At 44.7% G+C, this 13,641-nt stretch overlaps 1 protein-coding gene across 1 annotated transcript in view; it reads left to right on the forward strand.

Annotated features, from left to right (window-relative positions):
• Nucleotides 1–223: 223 nt before the first annotated feature.
• cspg4 (chondroitin sulfate proteoglycan 4) overlaps nucleotides 224–13,641 on the forward strand; it is a 130,728-nt gene continuing 117,310 nt past the window's right edge. Inside the window, exon 1 of the mRNA XM_079568230.1 lies at nucleotides 224–463. Coding sequence (XP_079424356.1) covers nucleotides 391–463 — 73 coding nt within the window. The 5' untranslated portion in view covers nucleotides 224–390. The remainder of the gene's footprint in view (nucleotides 464–13,641) is intronic.

A 13,641-nucleotide genomic window follows, 5' to 3' on the forward strand; every position in this document is an offset into this window, starting at 1 on the left:
CCGTCTGTGACCTGCACACACAGACAATGACCGTGTTCTCCGCTCACATGTGCGACGTGGAGCAGAGGCTGTGGATGTTTAACTTAAAACATTTATAGCTCTTAACACACAGACTTCTTCTTCTCTTTTTTCCCGCCCCCTTCCCTTTCCCCTGCGAGCTGTCTGACCAGAGGAGCAGGGGAGGAGGAGGAGAGAGAAAAAAAGGGATCTCGCTTGCTTCTTGAAGGAGGGCGTCTCTGTCTCGGGGCCCCTCCCTGGCCCTGCCCCTTCCCCATCTGCAAGTATCCCGTGGCAGGTCCCAAAAAGCTGGAAACTCATTCAGTCTCTTCTGAATGGGGAGTCTTTAACGCCGGAGTGTGCAGGAGGACTTACTAAACTTTTTGAAGAGAGATGAGAGTCATGGCTGTGGCGGTGGCCGGCGCCTTGCTGGCTTTGCTCTCCCTGTCCAGTCCTGGCAATGGAGGTAAGTCACACAAGCCTTAAGAGGGAACGTGGCTTCAACTTTTCTTTTTCCTCGGCTTCGTTTTGTATGAATCAGATATCGAAGTTCTGGTGAATGTGCGTTTCTGAATAAGCTTAAAACTTTTGTGCAACTTTTTTTTCATGAAGAAATTTCCCTTTAATCCAAGCCGGCAACCTTCATTCAGTCCGCCTTTCATCGCTTGAAATGCTCTTTTTTTTTTTTTTTCTTTCTGCCGCGGTTGAAACTCGAAACACCGCGCCGGGTGCCTGACCCTGATCCGAGGACGGCTAATATAAACCAGCGCATCTGCCCGTCTCCCGTCCATCAGCCTGGGCGCTGGTGTGAGAGGCTTTACCTTGAGAATGTTTGCTTTGGTTGCCAACAGGAGGCAGAGAGAGTGTCAGGGAGGTGCTCGGGTCGGGTCCCTCTGCCGGTGTGTGCCATGAATGGGTCTTTTTTTCTTTGCGATGTTTTGGGGAGGGAGGGGCTGGGGGGGGGGCACAGTGGCCTGGGCAGGGGCCGAGCCGAGACCGGCCACATGAAAGTGAGAGAGGCTGTGTGAGAGGGAGGGTGGATGCTGCTCGCTGTGCACAATGGAGCCTTAGTGAGGAGAGTTTTCACACTTTCCATAATATTTGGGTTAACAAGTCGGACGGGGGAGGAGACCTGGACGTGGAATATTCATATTCTTTATCTTACTACATTATGTACCACGTAATCATCAGTGTCTGCACCATTAATCTGACTTTCATGTTTGTAAGACCTTTCCCTGACAACGGAAAGGAATCTGAATCATCAACACCTGAGCCAGGCGGAAACCCTTTCCATTTACACGGCTGCACAATGTCACAGGTTATGTCATTGTAATATAGATTTGAGATTCCTGATCACTGCATATTATGAACATACCCAGAAGAATTTAAATTTAAACTTCTGCTTGAGCAATCGTGGTCATTGCTCTTTGGTATTACCATTGAAACTGTGAGTTCAGTTTGAATGAATGTGCTGCCCTACAAGTCTACATTAAAGCCACGACTAACCCAGGCCCTTATTAGAGACATGATTTTGGAAGAAAAAACAAGATAAAAAAAGAACATCTCCAAATGTTGAGCCTGATCATTCATTGAAAGTGTTGGATCCACAAACCTGGCACATTCGAACAGGCCCATTTGTGCCGAGGGAGAAGGCGTCGAACCTTGTGACAGCTTTTCTTCATTGTGGATGGGTCCAGCCATGATTATTGGTTTTGTCCATTGATACAGATGGCTACGGGTCACACAAGGGGGCGTGGTCTAGCTGAGGGGGAAGAAAACCTCTCATGGGAATCACGATCTGTCCCTTTTTTTAGTAGTTTTCTGTCACACACCAAAATAATCAAGCCAACATTGGGTAATTATGGATGTTTTGTTCACAGTGGATTGTTCAGTAGAAGCACTCATTGTTAATGTTGGCATGTGTAGCGTGTAGCTAACGTAACGTCCAGGTTAGCGTTGTCTGTTGTTGTTGTTGTATGTACTGTCTGTATGGGCTGCTCTGTGTCTTTATTTAGTAGAAACATATATTGTTAAAGTAATGGTGGAGAGATGGGAGAAAGTTCAGTTTTTTCTCGTCTTCGTTTTCCACTCTGGCAGTTTCGAACATGTCCATATATGGGCAATTCCAAAAAAGCCTTCTGTATGAATATATTTTTTCAACTAAATAAAGATACAAAGACATGATGAGGATCAAAGCGGTTCACCAGCTTTAAATACTTATAAAACGGACAATGCTAACCAAGAAGCTAGTGAAGCTAACATTAGCTTCATGCTACGTTAGCAAACGAGCGTATGGACTTGACTTTATTGCTGTGCGATAAATGTTTATTGTCTGCGAGAAAACGGCTTAAAATTGTGAAAAATTGTGCCTCTCATGAGAGGTTCTCTCCTCCCTCGGCGAGGCCACGCCCCCTTGTATATTTACAGACGGCATCACATCATAGAGGGGCGTGGCCTCGCCGAGGGGGAAAACAGAATCTTTACACTCTTTTTAGCCATTTTCTGGTTAAATATTAATGTATTTATCACATACAAATGAAGTTAAGTCTAAATCAGGTCCATAAGGATGTGAGTGTTCAGTAGAACCGGAAAAAACAGCAGGCGTAGCTCGCGCTAGCTAGCATTAGCACGATGCTAACATGAAGCAACATGTTAGCATTCTCTGTTATTTATGTATTTATGGGCTGTTGAACCACTTTGCTCCTTCCATGTCTTTGTATCTTTATTTAGTAGAAACTATTTTCATAATTCAGCGTTTGTTAAAGTAGTTTTTGAATAATTACAGAAAGTTTAGATTTTTCTCCAAATTGTTTTCCCCCTTAACTGTTTTCAAACATGACCAAATATGGGCGACTCCAGAGATGCGTCTGTATCTATGACTTAGATATAAATCACATCAGAAATGCAGCGTTCTGACGTTTCCCACAGTTCCATAGTGAGAAATCCTGAGCTGTTGTGATGTCACGTGAACACAACCACCAGCCAACTTTGCACCTAAACCAGCGCTGTGTTTGCCGTGACGAAAGCTTCAAATGGCTGTGAAATATGTGCACTTGAGTAGCAGAATTCATGTAAGTACCAGCTGGCGTCCGCCCCCCCCCCCTCCCTCCTCCCACAGCTGCACCTTCCCCAGTCTGGTGGCAGCGGTTTACATTTGCGTGGGTCGTGCACTGTTTGGGTGAAGACAATCTGGAATGAAGAGGAAACAGTGTCGTCAAGAAAACGAAAACAAAAAAACAAAAAGAGCGTAACAAACTCACCTCGCCGTGAAACCCCACATATGGCATTGTTGGCAGGATTGGCAGCAGCTGTTGAGCCCATTGTCTTTTTCCGCTGCTGTCAAATCTTCAAAACTCTCGCCGCAAAATCCACTCCAATTAACTCCGGCCAGAAAGCTCTCCGCGAGTGGCTTGTTGGCAGAGCGAGGGGTTCTTGATCTAAGAGAGGGGAGTGCCGCTTTGTCTCGCGCAATGGCACCAAATCAAAAGTTGCCGGAGGAGTTTGAGGCGGTGCCGCGCTGTAATCTGCGGCACACAAACCAGAAAGGAGACATCTGCCCTCCTGCCTGCCGCTCTATAGATAAACTCAGAATGAAAAGGACGACACGCACACGCGCCACCTCCACCGATGAATCAACTGTACGCTCGGCTAACGGCGCGGGGATTAGCGAGCGCCAGGAACAACCTCCGTCTTCAAACCTACATGTGTGCATTGAGTCAGCAAGTCGCCCATATGGAGCCAGGGACCCAGTTTATGTACTGTAGGAGGAAGATGTAAAGTGCAGGAGTTGGATGCGGTTGACTTTCTAATAGGATTGAAGAGGATACGTGTTATACACTTATTATGCCGTTTATTTTGTTCGACAAAGTGCTGATGAACACATTCATTAGCGTCTTTTATCCCATTCGTCAAACACTGGTGTATGAAGACACAGAAGGGGAGGCAGGTGAAGTGTCTTGCATAAGGTTGGTGTCATGTTCCATCACAGAAAGGTTCTTAAAGGGGGGGTATTATGCAAAATGGACTTTTTCAAGCTTTCCATCATGTTATTCTGTCACTCCCTCATTAAAAACATGGCTGAAGTGTTGCCTTGGCACATTTTGAGTAATCTGTAAAAACTCTGATGGCGGCCATTTTAGGGATAGGTTTGCCTGAGTCCTCCTAGGAACGCCCCCACCTCCTGGAGACGCCTCCGAGCTTTGGTCACCAGCCGAGTAACCAACCACTGCTCCTCAGCAGAACCCCCTCCCCACTGATGCCACAGACAGCGTGTGGAGGGGGCGTGTCTAAAGGCTCAGAGGTTCTTAAAGAGACAGAGGCCTATTTCAAGACATTCACTACAGCCATTTTGAGAGAGACATTTTATACAAGGCAGTTATTCTAATTTACTGCATTTACAGACCAACAGAAGGTTTGTCATCATTGTAGTGAGATATAGACTGGTGCTATGGGACTGGACAAAGCAGAACACCCCCTCTTTAAAGGGACTATACGGAGTTTAAAAATGTTAAAATGATGTATTTTACTCCCCCTACATGTTCCAGCCATGTCCTAATGTGAAGAATGAGCTCTCTGTGTGGATAGAGTAACTTTAACCATTTTGCATTTCAAATACCTTATATTTGAGCAGCATCAGCTTCGTGGTTGTATAAGCTACGCGGCGGCGGAGTGATCTGCTAGAAAATAGTCCCACAAAATGCGATCATTCATGTGATGCAGGTCAGTTATATTCCAAACATGATTCTATGGACACAGACATGTATATGGTTAGTCTGGTGTTATAAGTGATTTGCCTCAGGTGCTCTGTGGAGCGGCTCACACTGTTTTTAATGCAGGCTAGCCTTGCATTAGCCTAGCGACACGAAACTCTTCAAACATAAGAACTGCATGAATTACAAAAAACATATCTCCAGGTACCAGCAACACTCTGGATAACTAGGAAATGAGGCCCTATGTCAAAAACCCTGAAATATCCCTTTAATATAGAAGGTGTAGTTACGCATAAGACCTGAGGTGGCAGTAGTGAGTATAAAATGACGAACTCGCATCTATCCCCTTTAAAAGGCCTACACCACGCAAAATCAAACTTTCTTTTAAAAGTTTTCACCATGTTTCAGTTTCTCATCTAAAACATACCTGAAGTGGTGTTTGCGTTCGTTTGCGTAGCCGTTATCTTTCTTACTCAGTTCGTCTCCCTCTGCCATGTTCTTCCACCACTGCTCTACATCACCAGGGAGAAGTTCCCTGCCATGATGTTTCTCAGTTTTTTTTACAATCTCGACGCCTTCGCCAAACTGATTGATCCTGTCCGTGGCCAAACTGTCTCCCTCATGAGGATTAGCGTGTCCGCTCGTGCGTGTAGCGCTTAGAGAGTGCGCGCTCTGCTGGCCTAAAGTACAACTGTGCTTTGTCATTCCATCGAAAACAATCAGAATATTTTGACAGAAAAAATATCATGGCTAAGGGGTATAAATATAGAAGCTTAAAGGAACAGGCCACCGATATGTTCTTACCTGAGCTTAGACGAGTTGATGTGTACCTGTCTGGTCTCAGTTTTGGAAACCATTAGCATCTTCACTTTCCATCACGGCGGCTTCTACAACTCTCCAGGATCAATTGTTTTGTAGGTTTTCTGGTGAGAGGGTCCGTCAGCAGCGAAAACCTACCAGAAAACTCAAAACAATTGATCCTGTAGCGTCACAGAGGCCACTGTGCTGGAATGTAAAAGTCAAATACACACAAATCAAACTTTTTCCACATAAAAAGTTCCACAGTGCTCCTTTAATATCACACTGTAGCATCATGTCAATCTCAAAGCTCCATTTATAATTAGAGGAAAGGTTTGTTGGCAGGAACTATGGCCTGGTCCCGGATACTGATAAACACACCAATTAAAACATAATCATGTGTGAAGTTTTCAAATGAGTGCACAAACACTTAGATCATGTTATTTTCATACATCCGATATAGCAGCGTGTAAACAAGCTAATCGAGAAAGCGCAGGGAACATTGACATATCTGTAATGATTAGGCTGAGTGTAGCGCAGGTCATTTACACATTATCACATCCATATTGGACATGTACCTGCTAACGGCTAAAGATAACCTCGCTGTAGCGCGGGCTAATGGGCTTCTTCATTAAAGGGAGCCAGTATGTGCCGCATGTACAGATGTCTGACCGTATAATAAGGACATTTCTGCGAGGGGGACAGTATCTCCACGTCTAATTATCCGCGGGCACGGTGCTGGCTGCGTCTGTGTGTGAACAGCTCTCACCCGCTGACCCTCGAGAACGAAATGCTAATGCTGACCAGATGTACTCGGTCGCTGATTCAATTTGAGTTTGTCTGCCACAAGCTGCTGGGGCCGTGAACCGCCCACTACAGAGGAGACATCACAGCAGCCAAACAGTCCCTATGAGGTCCACATGCCCGGCCATTGATCAAGCTGTTCACCTGCAAACGGTGTCAGGAAGTGGATGGAGAGTAAGTAAGAGAGTAGGGAGACCAGTTTAGGAGAGAGTAGGGACAGACAGACAGAATCCGATATGCTAATGACGAGGACTCCAAAACAAAACGCAGCGAAGCATCGGGATGAATCTACGAGAACAGCCATGTTAATCTCACAGGCTACACAGGATCAATGCTTTGAATTGGGCTGAATGGAGGCAAGGTGTTCACAGGCGAAATGCTAACTGGAGGCAGCAATGGGATTTTGTTTTTACTTTCTGTTTCCATTTACAGAGAAGAGGACATTTGGGGGTTTTAACAATGATACAATCCAGGAAGTACAGAGCGAAGTGCTGACACCACAGAAGAGGAACCGCGCACATTACAAGATTACCCAAGAATAAACTATTTTAATACTGTCATAGACACAGACGGCATCTCTGGAATCGCCCATATATGGTCATGTTTAAAAACAGTTAAGGGGGAAAACAATTTGGAGAGAAACCTAAACTTTATCTAATTATTCATAAACTACTTTAACAAATACTGAATTATGATTATGAATATACTTTTCTACTAAATAAAGATACAAAGACATGGAGAGGAGCAAAGTGGTTCAACAGCCCATAAATACATAAATAACGGAGAATGCTAACTTGATGCTACATGTTAGCATCGGGCTAATGCTAACAGTTAGCTAGCACTAGCTACAGCTCCCGTTTTTTCACTTCTACTGAACAATCTGAACAATCACTGAGAAAATATCCATATGGACCCGAATTACACTGGACTTTATTTATATGTAATAAATAAGCTCATATTCAACCAGAAAATGGTTAAAAAGAGATTCTATTTTCCCCCTCAGCGAAGCCACGCCCCCTTCTATGACGAGATGCCGTCTGTATCTATTGGGATACTAGAGTTCCATGTCTGCCGGGCCCTCGTTTAGAGATTGGCTTTGAGGTTCTCTGAAAAAAAGAGAATAGATCTAAAACATTGTATACAGCTTGGTGTGGTAGGGCCTCGAGGAAGACCTACATCTTTCATGAATGTCATTTTGTTTTTTGCCACAAAATTGGACACACAAGTGGGGCTTAAAGGTTTTTGGGGTGTGAGAGAGGAGTAGGGTTAAGTGCGTGCAGATGATTCTAAGATTTTATTGCGTTTCGAGGACTTCCTTCCTTTGACAGTCTCTAAGCTGTCCCCTAGCCTTCATATTTGCTCACCCACACACCACGAAAAGTTGGTTGCTAGCACCATCGGTCACTTAATCAATTCAACATTTCCCAAGAATGTAATCTCCTCAGCAAAAATGCAGCAAGACTGACAGTAAGTCGATACATAAAGCCTCAATATCCGACTTCTCTAGTGTCCTTCAGAAACCAACACCTGGCCATAATGTCTATAAAGTTTATAAGCGAATGGTGAATTCCGCCAACTTCAGAGCCAGCGCCGCGGTGGACGTCCTCAGTGGATTTATTGAAGTCATATTTCCAAACAGTAAAAGCCGACATGACAAGCAGCCATTATTATTCAGAGTCTCTGTGACAGCCAAATTGCAGATGCACAGTTTATCCCATGCAAAGCCGAAAGTGGACATGACAGGTTCCTGATTGTATCTCTTTTAAATCACAAAGTCTGCTGCCTGGCACATTCAGAGGTCTGCTAGAAAGTAGCCTCTCTTAGTTCCTTCTTCAGCTTTAATGGCACGAATACAAAGTTAGTATATGATAGAAATGATTTATTAAAATACGCACTACCTTACCGTTAGTAAGTTAGTCCTCCGATACCATAATAAACAACATACATTCAATAATGCTGCCCCCTTCAGCATCTGTGGCAGAAACGGGTGATGTTGTATCAAGAGCCGCTTTGAAACCTCTAATGGATACACATACCTCCAATGGAGACTAGTCCACTATGGCAACAGTCGATAGACCAGTGCATGGCCTCAATCTATCCATCCCAGTTATCCATCACCACAAAGACCTCCTGTGTGTTGTATTCCACGTGCCACTAACTTTACAATCTTGTTGAAAATATCCAATTTTCCCTCTCACAGGCTGTCATCGCTGTAAAGGGATATTTTCCATGTTTTTCATGTCCTGATAGGCCTCAGTTTGAAGGTGTTATATAAATTAAAAGCTTCATGCTGCGGAACTGCATGTCTGTCACCCTTCAGCCGTGAAAAGCAGATCATTCACTCTAATTAGCACTTAGTGCTTGGAAATCTATTTATAATAAAACTGGCATTTAATAAAACTCTAGACGGTTGAGTTTGCAGATAGATGGAGGGTTGGACGAGGAAGAAGACAGTTTCTGTTCTACTGTTTTGGCAGAACTAGAGGCGCTGTGTGTCTTAAACCACAAATATGAAAAATATGAGGAGTGTGTAGAGAATTGGATTACTCAGCATATTTTTCATGTCTTCAATTACTAACGTTTCCCTCAGTGGAAAAGTGGAATTTTATGTAGTATAGTAAACTTTTAGCACCAAGCTCTACCTCATAAAATATTTGAAATACTAGGCCTAGATCAATTACCAAATCAGGACTAAACCTTTTCTAAAATTGACTTAAATTGGATTGAATTATGTTTTAACTGGGTGTAAAGTGTCTCAACCATAAACGTCAAACATGCATTATTTAAGCAGAATTATCTCGGAATGAAATGAATGAAGAAATCAGATATTGCAGTGACAGTGGAAGCAATAGCAATATTGTTGAAGTTACAGTATTTAGATCAGTTTGAAATGTTTACAGTCAGCAGAACACAAACTGAATCACTCTCTACTGTCTTCAGTCGGTGAATGCTTTGTGTGCTATATTTCATCTGTCTCTTCAAGTGTGTTTGCGTTTGTTATTAACAGGGAGATTTGCATCCTGAGACGGGACGTGACTGTACGATCTCCCCCTGCGTATAAAGTCACTATGGCAACAAGGGCAGAAAACAAATAGAGCCTTTGCCTGTGTTTGGCGAATGGTCCATTTCCGACAAGTGCGGTGTGTGTCTTCCCGGATCGCTGGCAGCATTTACGGCTCGACTACAAGTGTCCCCTTCAATGATTAATAAGCCCAATATTTGCATCGGGAAATTGACTCTATTAGCGCTCCGGTAGCTGTTCCTGCCTGTCTCACACTCGCTCACATGCTTCTCGACCCTTCTCTCAACCCCCCGGTTTAAACACACAGCAGTGCTAGGACAGACTGAAGACGTGCTGTTTGGAGCCAGTCCAAGCACAACTGCACAATGAAGATGTGCAGAGCGTGAAGATCCCTCCTCAGAGAGAGGGAGACGTGGTATTAGCTGCTATAGGCCGGGAGATCTGCCTATACATGGCTTAACGCGCAATCCCAACATTGTAGACATGTTGAATATTAAATTGCTTGGAAGGTAAATTGAATGTTCAGTTAAAAACCTACAGCATTAACCCCTTAAGCCACAGGATGATTACGTCATCAAGGCGTGATGCAAAGGAATAGAAACAATCATTTTCTCTGAGCCTCAACGGTGAGATGTTCCTCTGTTGAGTTTTGGACTAATCTACACACAAGGAGCAGCCAGGGCAAAGGATACGAGAAGCTTCAAAACCTCAGGAGTCTTCAGCAGTCTACCTTCAGTTTTTGTGCACAAATCTTGGAGTTGTGCTGCAAACGAACCCTGCTAGAGGGACGTTGTGCGCTCTGGAAAGCTGTGAGGACATCCTTGATAATCATTTTGTCTTGATTACGCTATTTTTGTAATAGTGTACTGTAATAATTGGAATTGTAGCCAAATTTCAGCCCTGAGCTCCTCCTCAGGTGGTTCCAGAGGCGAGGGCCGTAATATTGGAAAGACGCCTCATCATGAGTCTTTTTGTTGACTTTAGGAATAACTAGGAGGCCCCTGAGGAGGAGCGAAGGGGCCGTGAAGGTTCGTAAGGTAAAAGTAGTTCTGAAAGATAAGAAGGACCAAGACCATTAAGACATTTAAAAACCATTAAGAGAACTTTAAACACAATCCTGAAACACACGGGGCCAGTGCAGCGATTCTAAAACCGGTGTGATGTGGTCCCGCCTCCTGGTCTTTGTCAGGACTCGAGCTGCTGAAGTTTGTCAAAGTTGTAAACCTGAGATCCTCTTTATGGGAAGACCAGAAAGCAGAGCATTACAGTAGTGGATAATCCTGTTCACTTTCTGAAGTACTCCCATCTGTATTTCTTGGATTTTGTTGCGTCATAGAGAGAACAAGAAACCGTCCTCGTTTTGAAAGCCCGAAATCCATTACGGACGCGTTCAGTTAACACCATGAATTTGCTAGCATGTCGTTCACTTATTCCAACCACAGCCTTCAGATGGCGCTCCAGGCTGAAATCCTGTCCAGCTCAAACTCCTTGCTGCGATTTCTTTACATAGATGTTTTTTTTTTCTCTTCAAGTATAAATGATGTGCCCACTTTAAAACGCCACGGTATTGCGCTTAGCTAAACAGATTTTTTTCTTTAAGAGGCGTCCATGCTAGTAGCTCCAGCCTCCCAACTGTCACTCAGAGTGTCCAAATAAACCCAAAGACCTGATTGAATTGTCTTCCACACAGTGTCCAAGCTAGTTACTGGTACCTGGCCCATATCTACGCCTGAACCACAACACATTGAATTGCTAATATGCTATCTCCTCCCTGTATTAGCCTACTTAGGGGTCTCTTCGGCTCCCACTACCCATAATGTCGGTGTGCTGGTCCCCCTTAATTGGCCACAGTGAATAAATTGTGAATGGTTGTGTGACGCTAGGCCTACCACCTTCTGCCCGTTGTTGCTACCGTTAGCGCCACAGGTGACTTTTACCACTAACTGGAAGTCAGCGACTTGGCACGCTCCATCACAGCACCCGATCAATTGAGAAAAATGGTATATCGTGTTCACTTGTCACTTTCTGCCTGCAAATTGCAAATCCATCAAACTGAACTAGTTATACGCGCCAAATCCTTCTGAAATACGGTTTCATTTTAGTGATCGTGCTGGATGTTATATTCTCACAAATTCTGTCTTCTCCGAAATTCAATTACCGCCCTGTTCCTCAAACATTAGTGCTCGACATGAGTCCCTTGCCAGTCCCCTGCTCATTGACAACCTCATCCATTTGGCCGCATTTTAATGAGGAACTCATCGCATGTCACAGTGGGGAGACGATCAATATTGATAATGTCTGTAATAGGATATAACCCCCTCACGCTGCCTCCTGCCTGCCCGCCTGGCGCTTCAGCCTGCCACGGAGTTTCACAAAGTTAGGATTTATTTATCAGTTGTATGTGTCCGACATCATAACAGGAAGCTTGTTACGCTTGGCCAAGTTTCACCCAGTTTTCTCACCTGTACCTTCACACGTTGATTCAAATACAGTGAAGCCATGGATCATTCGCTGTTTTTCAAAAGTAGTGTATTGGTTTTATGACAATGGGACTGCTTCGGAGCCTCTTTCCTAGTTTTATCCAGTCCGGTCTGTTCTCGGAAGCTTGGAAACTGGTTAGTACCATGGGCGACAGTTTGGGAATACCAAGTACTGTTGGCTTGAAGAGAGAGTGGCACTCGTCTTCACACTCGTCTTCACATCCAAAAGGTCGGTGCTTCTAATCCAGCCCAGCTAGTGTGTGTTGCAATCGTGACACGTGGACCACCTTGCCTTTGTAGGGATGTGGTGCGATTGAGTGATGGGTGGTGGTTGGAGAGGCCATTGGCGAAGATTGACTGTGGCTTTTCTGTCACTCTACCTTGCTATAGCAATAGTAGCGAGCCAGTCCTGTCTAATTCCCAACCTCAAAGGAGAGGGGATGGGTATTTAATTACAAGCAAGAATTACGATCAAAGGCAAACGTGATGGCGAAAGAGAAAGTACAGAAAGAGTGGTTGGTTGGTTGAATGGTTGATAGGTGGGTAAGTAGGTAGATAGGTAGGTGTAGGTTGGTTGGTTGGTTGGTTGGTTGGTTGGTTGGCTGGTTGGTTGGTTGGCTGATTGGTTGGGAGATAGTTAGGTAGATAGGTGTAGGTTGGTTGGTTGGTTGGTAGGTGGTTGGTTGGTGTGTTGGTGTGTTGGTTGGTGGGTAGGGAGATAGTTAGGTAGATAGGTGTAGGTTGATTGGCTGGTTGGTTGGTTGGTTGATAGGTGGGTAAGTAGGTAGATAGGTAGGTGTAGGTTGGCTGGTTGGTGTGTTTGTTGGTTGGTTGGTCGTATGGTTGGTGTGTTGGTTGGAGGGTAGGGAGATAGTTATGTAGATAGGTGTAGGTTGGTTGGTTTGTCGTATGGTTGGTGGGTTAGGGAGATAGTTAGGTAGATAGGTGTAGGTTGGTTGGTGCGTTGGTAGGTTGGTTGGTTGGTCGTATGGTTGGAGGGTAGGGAGATAGTTAGGTAGATAGGTGTAGGTTGGTTGGCTGGTTGGTTGGTTGGTTAGTTTGTTGGTTGGTCGTATGGTTGGTGGGTAGGGAGATAGTTAGGTAGATAGGTGTAGGTTGGTTGGTTGGTCGTATGGTTGGTCGTATGGTTGGTTGGTTGGGAGATAGTTAGGTAGATAGGTGTAGGTTGGTTGGTGTGTTGGTGTGTTCGTGTGTTGGTTGGAGGGTAGGGAGATAGTTAGGTAGATAGGTGTAGGTTGATTGGCTGGTTGGTTGGTTGGTTGGTTGATAGGTGGGTAAGTAGGTAGATAGGTAGGTGTAGGTTGGCTGGTTGGTGTGTTTGTTGGTTGGTTGGTCGTATGGTTGGTGTGTTGGTTGGAGGGTAGGGAGATAGTTATGTAGATAGGTGTAGGTTGGTTGGTTGGTCGTATGGTTGGTGGGTAGGGAGATAGTTAGGTAGATAGGTGTAGGTTGGTTGGTTGGTCGTATGGTTGGTGGGTTAGGGAGATAGTTAGGTAGATAGGTGTAGGTTGGTTGGTGCGTTGGTAGCTTGGTTGGTTGGTCGTATGGTTGGTGGGTAGGGAGATAGTTAGGTAGATAGGTGTAGGTTGGTTGGTTGGTCGTATGGTTGGAGGGTAGGGAGATAGTTAGGTAGATAGGTGTAGGTTGGTTGGTTGGTCGTATGGTTGGTGGGTAGGGAGATAGTTAGGTAGATAGGTGTAGGTTGGTTGGTTGGTGTGTTGGTTGGAGGGTAGGGAGATAGTTAGGTAGGTAGGTGTAGGTAGGTGTAGGTTGGTTGGTTGGTCGTATGGTTGGTTGGTTGGTTGGTCGT

The sequence above is a fragment of the Gobius niger genome (assembly GCF_951799975.1).
Source record: "Gobius niger genome assembly, chromosome: 12".
In the NCBI taxonomy this organism is placed as follows: domain Eukaryota; kingdom Metazoa; phylum Chordata; class Actinopteri; order Gobiiformes; family Gobiidae; genus Gobius; species Gobius niger.